At 39.8% G+C, this 19,819-nt stretch overlaps 1 protein-coding gene across 1 annotated transcript in view; it reads right to left on the bottom strand.

Moving 5' to 3' along the window:
- Window positions 1–19,819, bottom strand: part of MICAL1 (microtubule associated monooxygenase, calponin and LIM domain containing 1) — a 52,228-nt gene that overhangs the window by 12,277 nt on the left and 20,132 nt on the right. The window contains exons 6-17 of the mRNA XM_081946675.1: window positions 18,478–18,633; window positions 17,433–17,533; window positions 16,121–16,378; window positions 14,422–14,537; window positions 13,389–13,515; window positions 12,896–12,983; window positions 11,756–11,903; window positions 9,608–9,795; window positions 8,870–8,979; window positions 8,651–8,701; window positions 6,172–6,346; window positions 4,620–4,702 (exon numbers count right to left, since the gene is read on the bottom strand). Of these exons, the coding sequence (XP_081802801.1) occupies window positions 4,620–4,702; window positions 6,172–6,346; window positions 8,651–8,701; window positions 8,870–8,979; window positions 9,608–9,795; window positions 11,756–11,903; window positions 12,896–12,983; window positions 13,389–13,515; window positions 14,422–14,537; window positions 16,121–16,378; window positions 17,433–17,533; window positions 18,478–18,633 (1,601 nt within the window). The remainder of the gene's footprint in view (window positions 1–4,619; window positions 4,703–6,171; window positions 6,347–8,650; window positions 8,702–8,869; window positions 8,980–9,607; window positions 9,796–11,755; window positions 11,904–12,895; window positions 12,984–13,388; window positions 13,516–14,421; window positions 14,538–16,120; window positions 16,379–17,432; window positions 17,534–18,477; window positions 18,634–19,819) is intronic.

Raw genomic sequence — 19,819 nt, 5'->3', positions numbered from 1 at the left:
TGCTGTTTGGGGCTCCTGAATTAAAGGGGACGTATAACTCAAAGAAGTAATATGGAGAGACACACTGCTTCCAAAACTATAGCTAATAAATAAATAGAAATAAATAATATGATAAACAGCATACATCGTGATAAATAAAACCACTGAGAACATTAATTTCCAGGCATCTGTTAATCTCTTTGTTATAACCACTGTGGTACAGCACTCAAAGACTTGATCATATCCTACACGAAGCATTTCCCACCTTTCATGAGCCAGTGATCAGATTTATTGAAAATCTACAGGTGCTGGCAACAACGGCAGAAAGATATATCTGTTTGTATGGCAAGAAGCACCTCCCCCACCCCCCAAAAAATCAAACATAAAATATTTCAAGATAAAAAGAAACAAGGATTGGAAGCGCTTGATCTGAAATTGTATTTCGCACTTGCTGCTTAGTTTGGATAATAGTGTAGGTTTTTTTGAGAAATACCGTATTTTTCCGACTATAGGACGCACCGGTGTATAAGACGCACCAAAATTTTGAAGAGGTAAATAAGAAAAAAAAATTTTTTGTCCTCCCCAGCTCCCAGTAGCACTCTGCAGGCTTCAGCGGGGCTAGAGAAAGGCAAAAATACCCCCATCTTTTGCAAAAATGGACATTTTTGCCTTTACCCAACCCTGCTAAAGCCTGCAGAGTGCTTCTGGGGAAAGGCAAAAATGCCTCTGTTTTTGCAAAAAAAAGGTCTGTTTTTCACAAAAATGGAATACAGGGCAGGGCTTTGGAAGGCCAAAAATGGCTATATTCAGTGTATAAGACACACCAATATTTCCACTCTCTTTTAGGGAGGGTGCATCTTATACTCCGAAAAATACGGTAAACAAATTTTAGAATAAGAAGTGCACAATCTGATGTTCAGATGTTATGGGTTTTTACGGTACAGTAAAACTAAGGCTATTAATTATATTAGAAATACCATACTGAGAATATGAAACAGATATAAATTCAGATTGTGCCCGAAAATTCCTTTATGAGTCTCAGAACTAGAAGCATTTCATAGGGAAAAAATAGTACATAAAGAAAAATGGTTAACCTATTGAGAGTTGTTAGAACAGGAACATGGAGAATATAAAATGAAATCAAGAGAGCAATTGGCTGCAGAGGAATTGAGTTTTCAATGGCTTTTGTGTGCACAATTAAGAGAAAGATTTATGGTAGATTTATGGTAGATAATAGAACATTCGGAATTGAACAGCAGATGAAAGAATTTGAAATTGAATTATGTGCAAATGATGAATATCCCAAAATATATAGTATAAACTTTTACTGACATTCATAACACAAAAAGAAGAAATGAAAAAATAAACTAATGATGCACGATAAAATAGACTTAAGAACTTTGGACATAACATACTAATGGAATAGTGGGAAGTTATATGGTAAAAAGGATTGAAAGTTACATTATGTTATAATCTAAAAGTGACTGTTTATAAAAAAAGATGTATTCATAGGTGTATGACTCCAGAAAAATTGTCTGAATGTATAAAGGAACCTTAAATTTATGTTGGAAATATGGACATCATGAAGTATCATTTTTATCATCCCTGATAGGAATGATAAAACCTTAAGCCTCAACGTCTTAAACCTCAAGTCCCAAATTTCTAGGTTCAAATACATATAATGATACAAAGAAATTTGAAGGTCAACATTTAATTGAAACTAGAACTTTTTTGGCTGGGATTAATGGATAAGCAATTAGAAAATAGCCATGGGTAATGATTTTGATAAATGATTATTGCTGTGAGACTATTATATGCAAAAACTGGAAAGACTCTGAAATACCTACAGTGGAGAAATGGAGTTTGTGAACATTGCAGAACTAACCAATTTCGTTGTATTTATTTTGTACAATGACAATAAAGGATATATACCATGTTTCCCCGAAAATAAGACAGGGTCTTATTTCCTTTTGACCTTCGAAATATGACCCTAGCCTTATTATCGGGAGGGGGGTGTTATTATTTTCTGGGGCAGGCGAGAAGCAAGGCACACCTCTTAACTTTCCAGCTCTGTCGCGTTCCTCGCCATTGTGTCCAGGGAAGCCGCTGGTAAAAAAAAAAAAAAACCCTTCTGGCGAGTTCAATCAAATTTCTTGAACTTGCGAGAAAGGTTTTTTTTTTTGTTTACCAAGGGCTTCCCTGGACACAATAGCAAGGAACGTGACAGAACTGGAAAGGTAAGAGGTGCGCCTCGTGGCCCAAGACCTCTCACCCCGCCCCAATGGTAAAGGTAACCTGCCTGGTTCCCTTCCCCGCCGTCCCTTTAGCGAGGGGTAGCAGGGAAGGGAACCAGGCAGGCAGCCATTACCATTGCGGGGGGGAGGTGTTATTTTTGCGCAAGAGGGAATGGGGTGCGAGGCACGTTGCTGGCCTGCCACCTCCCCCTCCCAATGGCAAAGGCAGCCTGCCTGGCTCCCTCCCCCGCCGTCCCTTTAGCGAGGGGTGGTAGGTTGGTTGGGAGAAGCAAGACCCGTGTCCTAGCGCTATCAGAGACTGACAGCTCCGCTGCGTTTTTTGCCATTTCGTCCAGGGAAACCCCTTGTAAAAAAAACCTCGCAAGTTGAACTCATGAGGTTTCTTTTACAAGGGGCTTCCCTCGATGAAAGGGCAAGGAATGCAGCAGAGATGTCAGTCTATGGTAGCGCTAGGACGTGCGCCTCACTTTCCCCCCCCCAAACCTGCCACCCTCCTCTACATCGGTAAAAGTTGCTAGAAATGAGTCTTTGTGAGACTCCAAACAAATGAGAGAATGGGAGGAGGGAAACGAAGGCAGAGGAAAGAGAGAGAAATTGTGGGCCGGTACAACCATAGAGCGTACGCCCAGAGCAGCCACTGCCGGAAACTCGGCAGCCTACTTCTGCAGAAAAGGCCATGCTGGGATGGTGGTGGCGGGGGCAGGCGGCAGCAGCAGAGGTGCCCTGGCTCTGCAGTGAGAGCTGGGCCAGGGCATCGTGAGGCTGGGAGGCGCGCAATCGGGAAGCGGAACAGCCATCTGGCAAACCCCCTCTCCAACTGGGCACAGCGCCGCTCACCGACCTAGCGGTATCCCGAAGGCACCAAGCAACACAAGCGCCTTTGCCCCCCCTGGTTCCCGTGGCTTGACGCCTTCAGGATACCACTAGGTTGGTGAGTGGTGCTCTGCCTGACCAGAGGGGGGGGGGTTCTCCCTGGGATTTATTTTCAGGGGGGGCTTATATTTTTGCCCACCTGAAAAAATGTGGCATGGCCTTAGTTTCAGGACATGTCGTATTTTCGGGGAATCACAGTGTGTGTGTGTGTGTGTGTGTGTATAACATAGCAAAATTAATTTGTTTTGATTAGACAAACATTAACAATTAGATTTATGGGTATTGGGAACTCCTCAGTTTTTGCTGAAAAAAAAAGAATTTGTGATTTATATGTTTGCAGATTAGAAGGGGAGAGGCTTATAAAAAGAAGAGTATTACGATGTAACTTTAGAGAGAGAGGGGGGAAAATAGAAATATATTTATAACCGCTAGCAAGATCAGAAGTTGCTTCTTTACTAATCTTTTTCATTCCCAATTCTATTTTCTTTTTCCCCCTCCCTATTATTTTTCTTTATTATCTTTATTTTCTTTTAGGCTATTTACTTTGCTAAAAAAATTCTTCAAAAAAATAAATAAACATTATTTTAAAATATAAAAACTCTGAATTTGAAGTCAGTTTCCCATCATTCTGATTGTTCTTTCTTGCACCTTTTACAGTGGAAGAGAAAACAGTATTATAATTGTTCCTCTCAGCTTTGAATGAAAGTAGGAGCAATGTCTTGCAAAACAGGATTCGTCTCTGCATGCAAATAAAAGAAGTATGGTTTGCTTTTACAGACGAGAGTAATATGCTACATTTTGTTCTTACATTGATTCCAGTTTAGGAAATGAAGCCACTGTTCCCAGTTCTTATATAATGTTATGCTTGCTGTCCAAGTTTGTTTAATCACACCCACAAGAAAGTGGAACCAAGCATGGGTAAACAAGCCGTATCAGCCGTAAACTGCTTGCCACAATAAATTAACATTCAAATCTTACAGCAGTGTTCAAACACAATCATTTCTTTGGGTGGGTGGGAGGGAGAGCTACAATGATCAGAAGTATAATAGAGTTCTGTAAAGGGATTATAATGCCAGCTAATTTTTGATTTTTTTCCTTACAGATTACCTTTTTTTTCCTGCATAGCCACACCCCCAAATCATCAGTTTTACTTTGCTACCCACACACATAATCAATTTCCTGGTCAGTGACTCCCAACTGAGATTCTGTTCAAAATAGGTGAGAAATTAGTTTTGTGTTGCCCAAGATGCAAATGACATACGCACACCTGCTTATATTACATCTTATTTTCCATTGCATTCCATTATCTAAAGATATTGTTCTAAAGCACTTTATGTTGTCAACCCACATGCCTCAGCATTGTCAGCAATCTGGACAAACCATTGGCCACCCCTAACTCAAAACCACATAAATGATCCTTCTCACATACTCCAATCTTTTCAAGATTATCCACTTGTTCTTGCTCTGCTCCAACACTCAGCCAGAGTCTGAAAAGGCAGCCATCCTACCTACCTCAAATGCTTCCTCGAAGGAAGCTTTGCTGGGGGTAGTCATGTCTGATGAGACCGAGGAATGCAATGTGCAATAGAAGTTGCCTAGGAAGAAAACAAGCAGGTTAGTATGTGACTGCAATTTATTGGGCCCAACCAGAAATGCTATCGCGGCTGCAGATTTAATCTTCGGGATTAAATAAAAGGAGGATGTGGCAATGGCAGAATCAGAAACAAGGGTGTGTGTTTTCCAGCCTGAGGGCCACACTTGGCCTTTGAGTAGGGTAGCAAGGATAACACGCCAAAGAATGTGTGGCATCAGAAAAGGACTAATTTTGATTTGATTGGATATATCATTCATGAAACATAATCAACAGTACCCCTTTTCAATCAATTATTTAATATCTCCCCCCCAAGTCAACTATTGGGAGTCTCTGGGGATGTAATGGTATGTGGGAATGACCTTAGCAGATGAAAGAGATACTGCCTAGGGAACAATCGGATAATAAGGTACAGCCCATAGCTGCATAACGGGCAAAGAAATTCAAAAAAGGAACCTCCCTTATTTCTCAGGCTATAAAAAAGATGGCGGGAGATTTGTACTATCAGACTTAAACAAGGTTATGTTATTGTGGCCTTAGAATAAAATGCAATTGGCTTGCAAGATTGATGTCAACCTTCCCAGATGGACCAGACAGGAAATACAACCAGTTAAGCTAATTCTACATTATTGTAATGCTAGATTAAGATAATCTTGCAAATTTTATACATAGTATAAATTTGCTGTGGTCTTTTTCACAGACTGAGAAGGAAGGGAAATTCCTTTTTGAATTGCGGACTTAACCTCTCTTCTCTTATTGTTCCCTAAGCGGGATTTCTTCTTTCTCCTAATATCATTCCCATTACAAGGTGTCACTTCTAAGGCTGCTGGGCATAATACCCTGAACATTTGCTTGTACAGCTCTGCTCAAACTCTGTCTGGAGACAAACAAAACAGGAAACCAGACAACCAGTCAGAATCCAGACAACTCAAACCATTTCTGCTTCCCCTGTATGGGTGTGTCTGTCAGGCTTGCCAATTACCATATTTTTCAAAGTATAAGACACACCAAGATTTTGAAGAGGTACATTTTTTAAAAAAGTTTTTGTACTCTGCAGACCTCCCCAACCTTCTGCACGCCATATTTTTTTGCGAAAAATGGGCATGCAGGGAGTTTGAGAGGCCTGCAAAGTCCTCATGGGGGATGGGGGAAGGGGCAAAAACGAGCAAAAAAATGGAACGTTTTTCACAAAAATTGGCCCGTTTTTTGCCCCCCAAAAGGGCATGCATAGCCTTTAGGAGACAGCCTGTTTTTCGCTCGTTTTGCCCTTCCCAGCCCCCAGGAGCACTTTGCAGGCCTCCCAAGCCCTCTGCATGTCAATTTTTGTAAAGGGGGCTGGGTTTCAGGAGGCCAAAAATGCTGTATTCAGTGTATAAGACACACCCAGATTTTCACCCTCTTTTGGGGGGAAAGAAGGTCCGTCTTATACTCCGAAAAATACGGTATTGGCTCTAAGCTGTCCTCTCTACTTACCATCATCTTCATTGAAGACAAAATCTCCTAGTCGCAATGTTATTTTGCAGTAATGGCATTTGAAGCAGCCTCGATGGAAGAAGCGCCCTTCAGCACTGACACGCTCCAGGATGTAGACGTGATCTCCACAGAAATAGCAGGCGTCACTGCTTTTCATCAGAGAGACAGGCGGAGTCTATCAGAAGATCAATAGTTTTCCATGAATTCTGAGCAATCTTAAACCTCAAGCAGACTCCCTCCTCAGATCAGGGTCAGTGCTGATCTGTGCTATCAGGTTTCATGGATCACCCAGGTCAGAAACCAACAAAGAATGAGGGTTTGGCAATCAATTGGGTGTAAGAGATGGTAGAAGCCAGAGCAATGTGCAAAATGAGCAATTGCAATGAATTGCAAAGGGAACAACTCAGGTGCTAACAATATCGAAAGTACAATAGCTGCACTGTGTACTACCCAGAAATCCCAGTTCTATTATCCAGAGAACAGAGGTCATAGTACAATTGTTCTCCAAGTAAACACTTAGTAAAGGATATCAGTTATAAAAGGTATCTGATAGAAGTGTGGGTACGAGAGAGAAATGTCCTTTGAATTTTTTTTTAATTTGACGGCTAACCATAATCTTGCTCATTTTGAATGTGATGAGTGAAATCTGAAGGAAGTCCCATGATTAATTCCTAGCATTTATGGAAAGAATTGAAAAAATAACAATGTCTGAAAATCCTAAAAAGCTACTATCAGTCACTATAGCAATTCCAGATTAGATGAACCTACGGTCAGATTTATGGGGTAGCTTCCTAGATTTCTAGAGACATATTTCATGTTATATGTTAAACTCCAGTAACTTAGCTCAAAATAAGGCAGCAAAATCCTTAGGGAGACAGATCCATTAGAGAGCCTGTGAAACATCCATCAAGGTAATCCTTTCCTGGAAATGTCTGAACCTGAACAATGCTGTTGAGCTTCCTGATAGTATGTAACTATACTAGTGGGATATAATAGCAACTCCATTCATTGTTTGGTTAATCCAGCTTCTTCCTCATCACCTGGTTCAACAGCTGTTTCAGAGAGCCTCTTGCTAAACAGCGAAACAAGTGTCTTGACCTCTGGTGGAAAAACTAATAGTTTGGGCACCATCCAAAATTTTGGCAGCTGTTCTGTGCAATGACACAAGCACATCTCAGCCACAAGAATTTCCCACAAGTCAAAAATTTACTGTTATAGTTTTGAGGAGGGAAATTAATTGAACAAATCTCAGTTGAGTTTTGAAAATGAATCTCTTATTGTCCCTGCCAAAATTCATTTAGAGTTGAGTGGCCAGCAAACTGGAGGATGGAATTTGTCAAATGACATTTGAATTCCAATGTTTACAGGTGGACCTTAACCACTGGGATTAGAATTTGGATGCAGGATTCAACATATTAGTCACACAAAAGCTGTAGTTCATAAATCATGTGTACTGGGGTTTCCATCTTTGTGTTTCAAAGTCATAAAACTCATACCATTTATTACAATGATTTATACAACAAGGACTCATGTTTTTCATAAATTGTCTACTAGGAATACTTATTCCATCATTTATTTCCTTCCTTCCTTCCTTCCTTCCTTCCTTCCTTCCTTCCTTCCTTCCTTCCTTCCTTCCTTCCGTCTCTATTCTAGATCTGATATATTACTTAAAACCAAACATCAAAGGATTTTCAGGATAGATTGTAACAACATTTACATGCAATCACAATATCCTTCCCTAAGGTAAATTCTACAGCTGATTATAAAGGATTGTTGAAAGGTGATTGCACAACTGACAGCATAATCCCTTTCACACAAAAATAATCACAAATGAAATAACAAACTTAGTTCAACATGTTGGATGTCAATGCCATGAACCTGGATCATTCCAACTAGAAATAATGTGAACTGACATGACAGGCCCATAGATTCTCCATCCCTATTCTAGCTGACTGGTTTTAAGGTAGAATCAGCATGGCATAGTGGCTCTAAACTAGGACCAGAGAAACCAAAGTTCAGGCCCTCCCTCAACCATGGAGACCCACTCCATGACTCACTTATTTGGGACCAATCCTTCTTTCTCAGCCCAATTCACCTCACAGAAGTGTTGTGGTGGGGATAATAGGAGTCAGGAGCATTATGTATACCTCCTTGAGTTGTAAAAAACAAAAGTGTGATATAATAATTACAGAGCCTTGGGAAGGGGGCTAAAAATGTTAAATGCCAATATCTGGCCTACTGTGTAACCAAACATAATATAATTATTATCTCACAAGTTTTCTGTTGTGAGGAAAAAACATTTCTGTGAGGAAGAGGAACTCCTATGCATAGCCCCATGAGTGGCAGGATATAAATATACACATAAATAGTTTACATAATGACACATAATGAATATTTAATGTTCTATTAATCTTATCCCTTTTCAAGAGGAAGGATGATACTAAAAAAATGAAACTAAAACAATGATGGGAGAACTTACCGCAGTCTCTTGCTTTAACTTCTTGGATTCTGCATCCCAGCTAGACTTTTCCTACAATCAAAAGTTGTATCTTTGAAATGTCAATAAAAAGAGAAGGTTCAGGACTCTTCCAGAACATACTTAAACCCCCATGCTCCTTATCTCTAATGAAGTGGCAGGAATAGAAAAAACTGGGAAAGTTTGGTTACAATCTCGCAATCTCTGCTGAGAAAAACTCACCAAGTTCCGTTTACGTGAGAGAGATAAAGTCTTCTGTAGCTTGCTAAGAAAGAGGATAGCGCTTTTGGTGCCACATGGGACAAGAGGTTTCTCTGTTTTTTCCTTCCATTCTACAAGAGAGAATATGGTACTTTTTGGTACTGAAACAAGCTTGAGGGATATAGTTTCATTATTAAATCTATTAAAGTGGAGTGAGTACTCTGAATGAGAATGTTTCTATTTCTACTGCAGGGGGAACATGAAGATAACAGGCTTAGGAACAGAGATTCAATGAATGAACTACTGTAAACGTTTGTTGTTAATATATCTGACCTTCCAATAATACTGGTCCCTCAACTACTATGGAATTCACAACCACACAGTATGATAAAGGCCACCAACTAAAAAAAGTACTAGACAAATTCATGGAGGATAAGGCCACCAATGGCTACCAGTTAGGATAGTTGGGTGTTATTTCCAAGATCAGGATATGCAGTTTTCAATTATAGCTGTTATGATAGCACGGGAGGCGGGGAGGCGGGAATGACATGTCTAACATGTGATGCCCCCATAAAAATCTGATTGACCATTGGGGAAGGGGAAGGAAGCTTCTATTTTGATCTAGCCCTGTTCATTACCATCTAGTGCACATTGCAAGCCATTATCTAAGAGAAAGGTCAGTTCTCTGCAAAAGTTTACCAAATTGCCTATGCTAAATATTCATTGGCTGCACTCAGAATCAGATTCTTTGGGACATACCTGGAGCAGTCCTGAAGGCATCATAAAATTGGCTCAAATAAGTGATGAAGCCAAGCTGCTCATCATCAGACAGCGAAGCCATTTCAGTGCTTGTGAGGACTGGAGAAATGCCTAGCTCCTGCTCAGCCACATATAAAGCCAGTTGGTTGTTCCCAATAGGGTCATTTGGGCCCAATGAATTGAAGTCCCTACAGTTGGAAGAAACAAATTACAACAACTACACAGCCCAGCTGTGAAGCATGATTTAAACATCAGGATGTTTTCTCCACCGATATTCCATTTCTGCGGATTCCACTGAAGAGACAAAAAGGAAGCATAATTCATTCCCGATTGCCTCCTGTATCATAAACCTGGGTGGAAAAAGTACTTTGTTTTAAATAGATGTGCCTTTCTGTGAACCTTTGTTTTAACCCACACAACACAAGATACCGCTATAAATAAAGTCAGCCAATGATTTTAACTAGAAAAAGAAGTGTGCAAATGTTGTAAACCTGTAAAGGTTTCTTTAGAAGTGTTTCTACAGTTATTGCTAGCTCCTAACATCTTGTGTGATGAGTTGGCCGCACGCCAGCAAGGAATCTTGGAAACTGCTTTTCTTTTTCTTTCTCCTTATATATGTAAGTTTCAGTAACTGAACACCAACCAGCCCTCCTTCCTGTAACAGAATTATGACCAGATGAAAAGGAAAAGTTGACGGCTACAGTCATTTGGGTACCAAATATGGTGATAGAAATGCTGTAGTCATCCTATCAAGATCTGGCAGACAGGTTGGGAAGGGACTGTTTTCTTTGAAGTCTCAGACTCTGCAGTTATTAGTCCCATCATCTCCCTGCAACAGAAACATTCAGAGAGAAAAAACATCTTTGCGATACAAATAAATAATTGCCTATGTTAAAGTTTATGTCCACATTTTCTACTTAAGTTCACTTTTGTATCCATTTTGACTTTAATAAGCAGTATTTTATGAAATAAATTATATTCTAGGGAAGGAGCTCGGACATAGTAGCTTTTAGTTATCAAAGCAAAAGTTACTCACAGTCTAAATTTGTCCATACATGGCCTAGTCATCTCATGTATGATAAATTTTGTGAGCTCTAAATCTCTATCTAAAAAAAAAAATAACCCAAGGAATTTGGTTCTGTAAAGTCTTTTAGGAGAAAACCTTTTACAAATTAAAAAGAAGCAAAGGGTAGAAGCTTTTCAAAGAGCGATCCAACCTAGAACTAAGGAAAAATTTCCTGATGGTGTGAAAACAATCAGTGTAAGAGCTTCCTCCTGGAGTTGTGGGTGCTCCATTGTTTCAGGTTTTCAGAAATGGACTGGACCACCATTTGACCAGGACCTGGAGCAGAGGTCAAGACCACCAAGAATCCTTTTAGCCCTATGATTCTATATTCTAAAAATAGCTAAATCTGGATTGGAATAGTAGCAATGGGAAATTGTGAACCTAGAAATCCAATGTAAAAGAAAAACAAAAAGTTGGTACAGATCCGTATTAAACTTCCCAGAACTGAGAAAAATCAGTAGGGAATGGAGATTATTTAAGGCAACTAGTTCATTGGATCATGTACAGAGCTTCCGAGCCTGATTCTTACATACACATTTAGCAGTTGCCGACTGCAGCATAAATTGTATAAATGAAAAAAAACTATCATAGATGAAACCCCACAAGAGGTCACATTCATAACTACACATCACCTCATACATACCGTATCTATGGTAATGGCCAAATGCTTAACTAGATTAATGCTTGGAGAACTCAAGTTTTGGAATCATAGAATCTATGAAGGATCCTTATAGATCATTTAGTCCAACATCTATTTGTGGGGGAGAAAAGTCCCTAAAATGCTTCTGGCAGTTAATTAAAGAGAGATGCTAATGAAAATGAACGTACCTAAACCTAAGTGTATAAAGCAGGGGTGTCCAAACTTGGGAACTTTAAGACTTGTGGACTTCAACTCCCAGAATTCTGGGACTTGAAGTCCACAAGTCTTAAAGTTCCCAAGTTTGGACACCCCTGGTATAAAGTCATCTGACTCCAATGTTTGAATGTATTTAAAAGAAAGCTTTATTCCATTTTAGCATTTTAGCATTTCCTAATATTACCAGCTATTCTGTCCCTTTAGCTTTCCTACAAAGGAAACTCACAGAAGATCTGGGCGAAAGCGATGTATGAGGGCACAAAGAGCCAATCCACTTTTCCAGGAGTGTGTGAAGTCTTCCACCTTGATGCCATGGTAACTGGCAGTGTTTGATTGACACCAATTAAGAAGCTCCTCATAGGCTCTGCTGGTATCTGGAGTAGGAGTATGGTATTGCAGAGAGAAAAGAGAATTGATATTTACTTATAAGAGTGTCCAGTTCCCAGTATGTCTTCAGACACAAACTTTATTCGTTCCTTCATTTGTCCAATTTATAAAGGAAAGGCTTCTCAGTATACCAACATTTTTTTTCTTTTGTCAGTGGCTGTTGAAAAGCAAACCACTATAGTTACTAGCAGAAATCATACAAAGTTTATGTAACTGATACCCCTGAGTAGGTTACTGTATGACTATTGTTATTGTAATGTATAGAATAGTGGTTAAATCAGTCAGATAAAGATCTGTGCAACTTCATTGCCTTTAGGAAAGCCAACAAAAGTACATACAAAATTTCTCTAGATTCACATGATATTCCTCTAAAGCAGTGGTTCTCAACCTTCCCAATGCCGCAACCCTTAAATACAGTTCCTCATGTTGTGGTGACCCCCCATCCATAAAATTGGTGTCTCGGTTCCTAAGACCATTGAAAATATGTGTTTTCCGGTGGTCTTAGGCGACCCCTGTGAAAGGGTCGTTCGACCCCAAAAGGGGTCCCGACCCACAGGTTGAGAACCACTGCTCTAAAGCAACATACACCCAAAACTATTCTATCGAGTTGCAAGTCCTAAGGAAGAAAATGCAAGCAGGATGATAAGGCAGATTAAAAAGTACTAGAGATAGCAGTGGCAAGAAAGCAAATATCAGTAGACTCAGATATTTGATGATGAAAGACATCTATTTGGAAGTCTGGACAGCCATCTACCAGATTCATCGCTGTAGCCTACATTGCAGAATCTGCACTAAGTGGAAATTGGAAGACTGGAACCAGTGAATCTCAAGAATATTTCCAGTTCTACAATTCAACCATTCACATGCAAGAACTTGCATGGCTGCAGATTCTGTTGTGTTAAAGCAAACAAAAAAAAAGTGAGCATAAGCAATGGGATCCTTGTAGCTGGAAGCTAGGAAGAAAGCTACCAAAACTTGCCTTTGCAGACTAAATCTGGGCTGGCACCACGACTTCTTCTCTTGTTCTCCTCCATTTCTATATCTCCCTTAATGTACAGTTTATGAACCTGAAAACAAAGGCACCTATTATTTGCTATCACCAACATGGCTTAGACCCTGAACAGAACTCCAGCTAATCTCTATACTTCTCAAATCCACTCAACTCCTAAAATTTTCATCTTCCCTGTTCAGAAAATGCACCAAAACCCATTATCCAACTGACCAAACCTTACAGTAAATGTCAGAACAGCCTGCAAAAACATCTTGCAAGGAAGATTATTGCTGAGGTCCTGCCATCATAAATAACATCACTTTATACGTTCTATTATGTTTCTGACTGCAACCAGTGCCAAAGTGATCAAAACTGCTGCTTGTGTCAGGTTGCAAAGGTGAAGGTGGGCTTTACAAAGCGAATGATCAGGAAGCCAAAGCAACTACACCTTCTCCTCCATCCCTGCTTGTGGCAAAAGTACCTGAGAGGTCTTGATTGCCTGAAGGTTGATGTTTGGGTATCGTGTGGTGGGATCAATGCTGTACTGGTTAACATTCTTGTTCATGTTGTCAGGTGAAGTCTGTGACAGCCGCTTATATATACTTTCTCTGGGTTGGGATTGAGCAGAAAAATATTCCAGTTGAGTTCATGAATGAAGAGTCATATTTTATACTTGGAAATCAGAATCAACCTGGAGGCAACTCAGACATAACTATACAAGCAATATTCCTTGACCTTTGCTTCTTTTCACAAGAGTCATTCCTAGCTCATTTTGCATTCTGAATATCAATACGTTATCCTATGTTTTAGAGAACATTCATTTGTTTTTCTCATGTAATCTTAAACTTTCCCCATGTAATTTTAAATGTCCTACATTAACCTTGCCTGCCCTTCAGCCTATCCCACAGGCTCCTAAGACCCATGATTTCCTTCACAGCGCTGCAAGCTTTCAAATGGTTGTGCCTGGAGAAAGAATCAAGAAGCTACTATTTAACCATTTTGATTCTTTTCATCCAATTTTCTACTGGGAATGTCACTGTCTCCATGCAGCTTTTTTCCTTTCACAGGTTTAAAAAAATAAAGCTTTCCCCCTCAAACTAGGCCAAAAAACAGTTGACTGGGGATTGTATCAAACAAGTAAAAGTTGATGAGCAGGATTTTCTTTTTTTAAAAAATCTTCCTTCCTTTCTTATTTCTGCCTGCTAAAATTTACAGCATTCAAATATGCTCTTTAAAAAAAATTATTATGGAAAATGGTTTAGCTACAGAAGTTAATATCCCTTACTCAATTGCACCGAATAACTGTGACCTCTAATGAGACTACAAAAGAACTCCACAGTTAAACATCCTTTTATGGGAGTTGAAGTCCATGCATCTTAAAGTTGCCAAGAATGAGAAACATACTCTCGCTTCCTCCTTTTCTCTCTCTCCCCCTCTCTCTTCCTCTCTCCCTCTTTCCCCCCCTTCTCGAATCCTAACTCTGGAAATACTGTACCCCTTCTCAATATGCTCACCTCTCAGCCAACACATCCAGTGGGGATACTTCTGAGGCCCATCTTTTTACCATCCAAGCAGCATCAAAAGTTGCCAAGAAACCTCTGCCCACACCAGTGCCCAAGGGCCAGAATGGCTGGAGAACAAAACAAAACAAAAAACAAACACAAAAGTTCAAGCAGTCTGGCTGCTCAGCAACATGGGATACCTCACAATAACTCAAAAGATATTGAAACTGGACAAATGCAGGAGGAATCAGATCTGGGTGTGAATCTTGATCCTGCAATTAGTGTACAACTGTTTCACTGTGCAGTGTTTGAGTTTGGGAACTCCTTGCATTCAGTTCTGGTCGCCACGATGTAAAAAAGATGTGGAGACTCTAGAAAGAGTGCAGAGAGGAGCAACAAAGATGATTAGGGGACTGGAGACTAAAACATATGAGGAACGGTTGCAGGAACTGGGTATGTCTAGTTTAATGAAAAGAAGGACTAGGGGAGACATGATAGCAGTGTTCCAATGTCTCAGGGGTTGCCACAAAGAAGAGGGAGTCAAACTATTCTCCGAGGCACCTGAGGGTAGAACAAGAAGCAATGGGTGGAAACTAATCAAGGAGAGAAGCAACTTAGAACTGAGGAGAAATTTCCTGACAGTTAGAACAATTAATCAGTGGAACAGCTTGCCTCCAGAAGTTGTGAATGCCCCAACACTGGAAGTCTTTAAGAAGATGTTGGATAGCCATTTGCCTGAAATGGTATAGGGTTTCCTGCCTAGGCAGGGGGTTGGACTAGAAGACCTCCAAGGTCCCTTCCAACTCTACTATTGTATTGTATTGTATTGTATTGCTTTCCATGGGACCCCTTCCCATTGAGTTTGTTAGCTGGCAGGTCGAGCTCTGGGGGTCAAACCTACCTAGCAAAGGCAAACAAACGAATATACAAAATTCAAAATCATCTGCATTCTGTCTAGGAAAAGGAGACACTGGCCTCAAAAGTCCAAAAGCAAAACTATATTTATATACAAACCACCAAATGATATGGCTCGTGTTAAGCACTAGTGAAGAAATGTCTGAGAAAGGTGCACAGCGCCGGAGGGGGGGGGGGGGCGGAATCCCTGTATTCTGCTTGGTCTGGATTTTCATAATCTTAAAAAAAAAACACCATCATTCTGCTTGCTAGAAGTTTTTTATAATACTTCCCATTATAACACAGCTGACATTCAGATTTTTTCCAAGCAGCTCAGCTTTATTTACATGTTTCCATATGATGACCTTTGAATAACTTTTGGTAATAATAGAAATGGGAGAACAACCGTTGATAAAAATTAAAATGCCTTCCCTGGCTATCGTTGCATTAAAAAGTATGAAAAATTTCCCCTACATAAAACAATGGGGACAGCAAACTTGTAATGGAAAACTGGCTGTAGCCTTGGTCTCTCAATTAACCTAGAACATTCTTAGCAGATGAGCATTCAGTAATGCAAACGTCCTCTGCCTATATATTCTGAAATAACACACACTGATTGTCCCTAACCAGCTGCTCTCCAGATGTGTTAGATTTCAACTTTCAAACTAGAGCTGAAGTTGTGAACTAATAAAAGGTTGGGAAAGACTCTCTCCAACTGAATGGGAGTTCCAGTCAAATAGGTTTGAAATATACATTTCTCCCATTGAGGAGAGGCCCTTCCAGATGTTAGTTCTGATCATACTAAGGCCACACCTACCTCCACCAAGCAGTCTCCCACCAACCCGATGAGCAGCTTAGCACCATTGCAGTCCCGCACCAACGCTGCATTTTCTGCACGGCTCATGCAGGTGAAGTCAAACATGTCAACATCAGGACGGTGGCGATGGTTTAGGGCAAATTGCAAAGTGGGCAACTGGTAGTTGGTGGAGAAGTTGGCAGCTTCTTTGGCATAAGCGAGAAGGGCTTCCTGGTTCACATTTTCTGGAGAGAGTAAGCTCTCTATGTCAGGCTTATCCTAGAAATATAAAGATAATGTTTTAAAATTCTATAACGATAATATAGAACTGGCTGGAGAATTCTGGGAGTTGAAGTCCACAAGTCTTAAAGTTGCCAAGTTTGGTGACCTCTGATATAGAATAATAATTAAAGAGCCATGAGTTCTATTGCTTTAATTCATAAAGCAGCTATAAGACAATGGGTCTACTGTGTATGGAGCCTACTTGCTGGAGAGGCTCAGATGAGCAATCTACACTCTCTGGAGTGAGATGTGGCTCTTAGTCTCATACTTTACAATCCGATTACTCTAGCACCTCTCCCTGCTACACTCATAGAAAAACATGGGCTATTTTAAAAATGGCAACATGAAAGAAAAATTGGTTGAACCAAAACTGGGAAAAGCAGGAGGCAAAAAATTTAGAACTCCCAAGATTTCAAGTTTCAGCATGAATTTAATACAAATAATACATTAAATATTTATTTTTGTGTCCCCATCAAAATGTATACATTTTAATTTAAGTTTAATCTCAACTGATTTGTTAAGGCAATTTACTAAAGGCAATTTAAGGAACCAACATACCAACAGTGAAGTTTTAATTACATTGCACTGTGAATGTGGCTATACCTAGACATAGCTAAAGATTTCTGGAATAATTCATCGGCAGATTGGGAATTAGCATGAAACTAGCATGGAGAATCCTTTGTTATACATCTACATGTCACTTTTATATCTCAAGGACTGTAAATCTTACTTACGTTGAATTTAGATTTCAGATTTATGAAGACATTTTTCTTCTGCATTAAGTGAAACATATATAACATATCTCTTAGCTAAAAGCTCAGATCATACGTGCTTTCAAAAGTCATCAAGTTCAATTTAAGGCACGATTTATAGTTGGATCCACCATACCCAATGATTAAAAATAAGTTTCAAAAGGACAAAGATACTATAGGGCTTTGGCAATTTTAAAAAGAGTACTTATTAAAATATTAATTCAATCATGGCATTTGCACCATCACTCAAAATGATGCAATGGGCCCCTGAAAAGGTTTCCAAGCCCTGTCATACATACATTTAAGATTACTCCTTTCTTTAGCAAGCTATGCTTCTTGGCTGTCATGACGAAGTAGTGAGTGTCATCTTTATAGTAGACAATGTTTTCCAAATCAATACCTGATATCGTTCAAACACAAGGAGAAAGTTATAGATAGACAAGTTTAAAGGCTGATAGTCACATTCATAAAGAGAAGGCTGCCACTGGGTAACAGCCACACAAACTCTGAATTGCCTCTAGGATCAGAATTAGTCTATAGCTCAGTATAATTGCTGGTAAACAATAATGAGTGGCTATTATCCTTGTAACCTGATTGCAGAATTCCTTGTACTTTTGACTATCTATTGCAGGAAACAGGTTGCTTAACAAGATAAGGAAATCCCTGTGGAATCGTATGTATTTATGTCTCTCTTTTGTAACTGCATTAAAAACACAGGTAGTCCTCGACTTACAACAATTCATTTAGTGAATGTTTGAAGTTACAGCGGCACTGAAAAAAATGACTTATGACCATTTTTCACACTTACGATTCTTGCAGCTTCTTGGCAATTGACTTGTATTCATGTCAGTTGCATTGTTCCGGGGTTATGTGATTATCCTTTGCGACCTTCCGACAAGCAAAGTTAATGGGAAATCCAGATTCATGTAATAACCATGTTACTAACTTAACAATTGCAGTGATTCAGTTAACAACCGCAGCAAGAAAGGTCGTAGAATGAGACAAAACTCATGTAATAACTGTCTTGCTTAACAACAGAAATGTTGGGCTCAGTTGTAGTCATAAGTCGAGGACTACCTGTATTCCGATGTAATGTGATATAGAGCAACATAAATTATAGGATTAAAAAAAAACCAACCTGATTTATTTCCCCAAACAACATAGGTACATATATTGTTGTATATTTTATTTTACATCATGGAAATTCATGGAAAAATGGAGGGGTCCTAAATACTGTTCCTGAACTGCTGACTCTGTTTCTGCTCGTTAAAAACAATGGAATGTCACAGATTTCAACGCACGATGAAAAACCATGCAGGCTAAAAGTTAAATGTAAACCCTCACCTGTTTTGTTACAGAGATTTTGGAAGAACTGCTGGTGGTATATGCGAGCCACTCCACTTATCTCAGCCACCTCCACCTCAGGTCCGCTATGGTTATTTATAAAATTGGTGGTAATACCAATAGCCAATTTGCCTCGTGTCTCCTTCCTCTTAAAGCCTGTGAGAAAACATGAAAGAGAGCCTTCCATCAACTGTGAAAGAGGAGTCAACCACACAGGAAATGGTCAGGGTAAGAATCAAAAAGAGCAACATAAACTCTATAGAGCAAACCATGCTCGATATGTATCCAAATTCATCCAAAATATAATAAATTCAGGTTTCTTTGTTACCGTATTTTCAGTAGTGAAAGGATCCCAAGTGGACAGTACAATGTTTTGGGTGACCCTGCACCTCCAGAACAATCTCTCTTAATTCATTTTGGTTTTCAAACAGTCCCTAAAAATATTACTCTGGTCACCATTTAATTAACTACATGTAGCTTCGTTTTAGCAAACATTTCCTGTATTTATGTTAACAGGTAGTCCTTGACTTGTGACCACAACAGGGATCAGAACTTGTGCTAAGCAATGTGGTTGTTAAGTAAGTCCTGGCTGATTTCTTTGATATTCTGTGCTGCAAATCATTAAGCGAATCCAGCTTCTCCATTGGCTGCTTACTGGAAGCCCCCTGGGGAGATTGCCAACGATGATCAGGGGACCCAGGACACTCTAACTGTCATAAACCCATGCTGGTTGCCAACTGCTTGAATTACTAACATGGGACCATGGGGTGCTGCAAATGTCATAATTGTGAAGAGTGGTTGTAGGTCACTTTTTTTTTAGCACCATCATGTTTTGACTGGTCATAAGTTGAGGACCACCATACTAACACAAGTATTTAATACAATACTAGTAACTGAGAATTTTGTTTAGGATTAGCAGATCTGGGCTACAAACCGGTCTGCTCGTAGGGCCGTTTTTTGCCCTCCAGAGCCTTCAGGGAAGCCTCCTGAAAGCTCCTGAAGGCTCCAGAGGGCAAAAAAAGTCCTCAAAAGAAGGCCAAAGTCAGCTGTGTGCACTGGAGCTGACAGGGCAATGCCTCGTGTGCCCTAACAAAGGGCTCCACATGCTACCTGTGGCACATGTGCCATAGGTTCGCCATCACGGAGTTAGAGTTTCTTCGTTTCTTTGATGTTAGATGGTGGTTATTCAGGTGTTTGCCACCTCAGTTTATAAGCCTTACAGTTATTGCTTCCTTTTCTTACTGTATGCATTAAGTGTCTTCATGCCCCCACAAAGTAGAGTCAAAAGATAGCTAACAATAAAATATACCATGAATCCAGTTACAAACTGGATTCATCATAG

Source organism: Natrix helvetica (assembly GCF_964273705.1).
Source record: "Natrix helvetica genome assembly, chromosome: 3".
Lineage (NCBI taxonomy): Eukaryota > Metazoa > Chordata > Lepidosauria > Squamata > Natricidae > Natrix > Natrix helvetica.
This window is presented reverse-complemented; position numbering and strand designations above follow the sequence as displayed.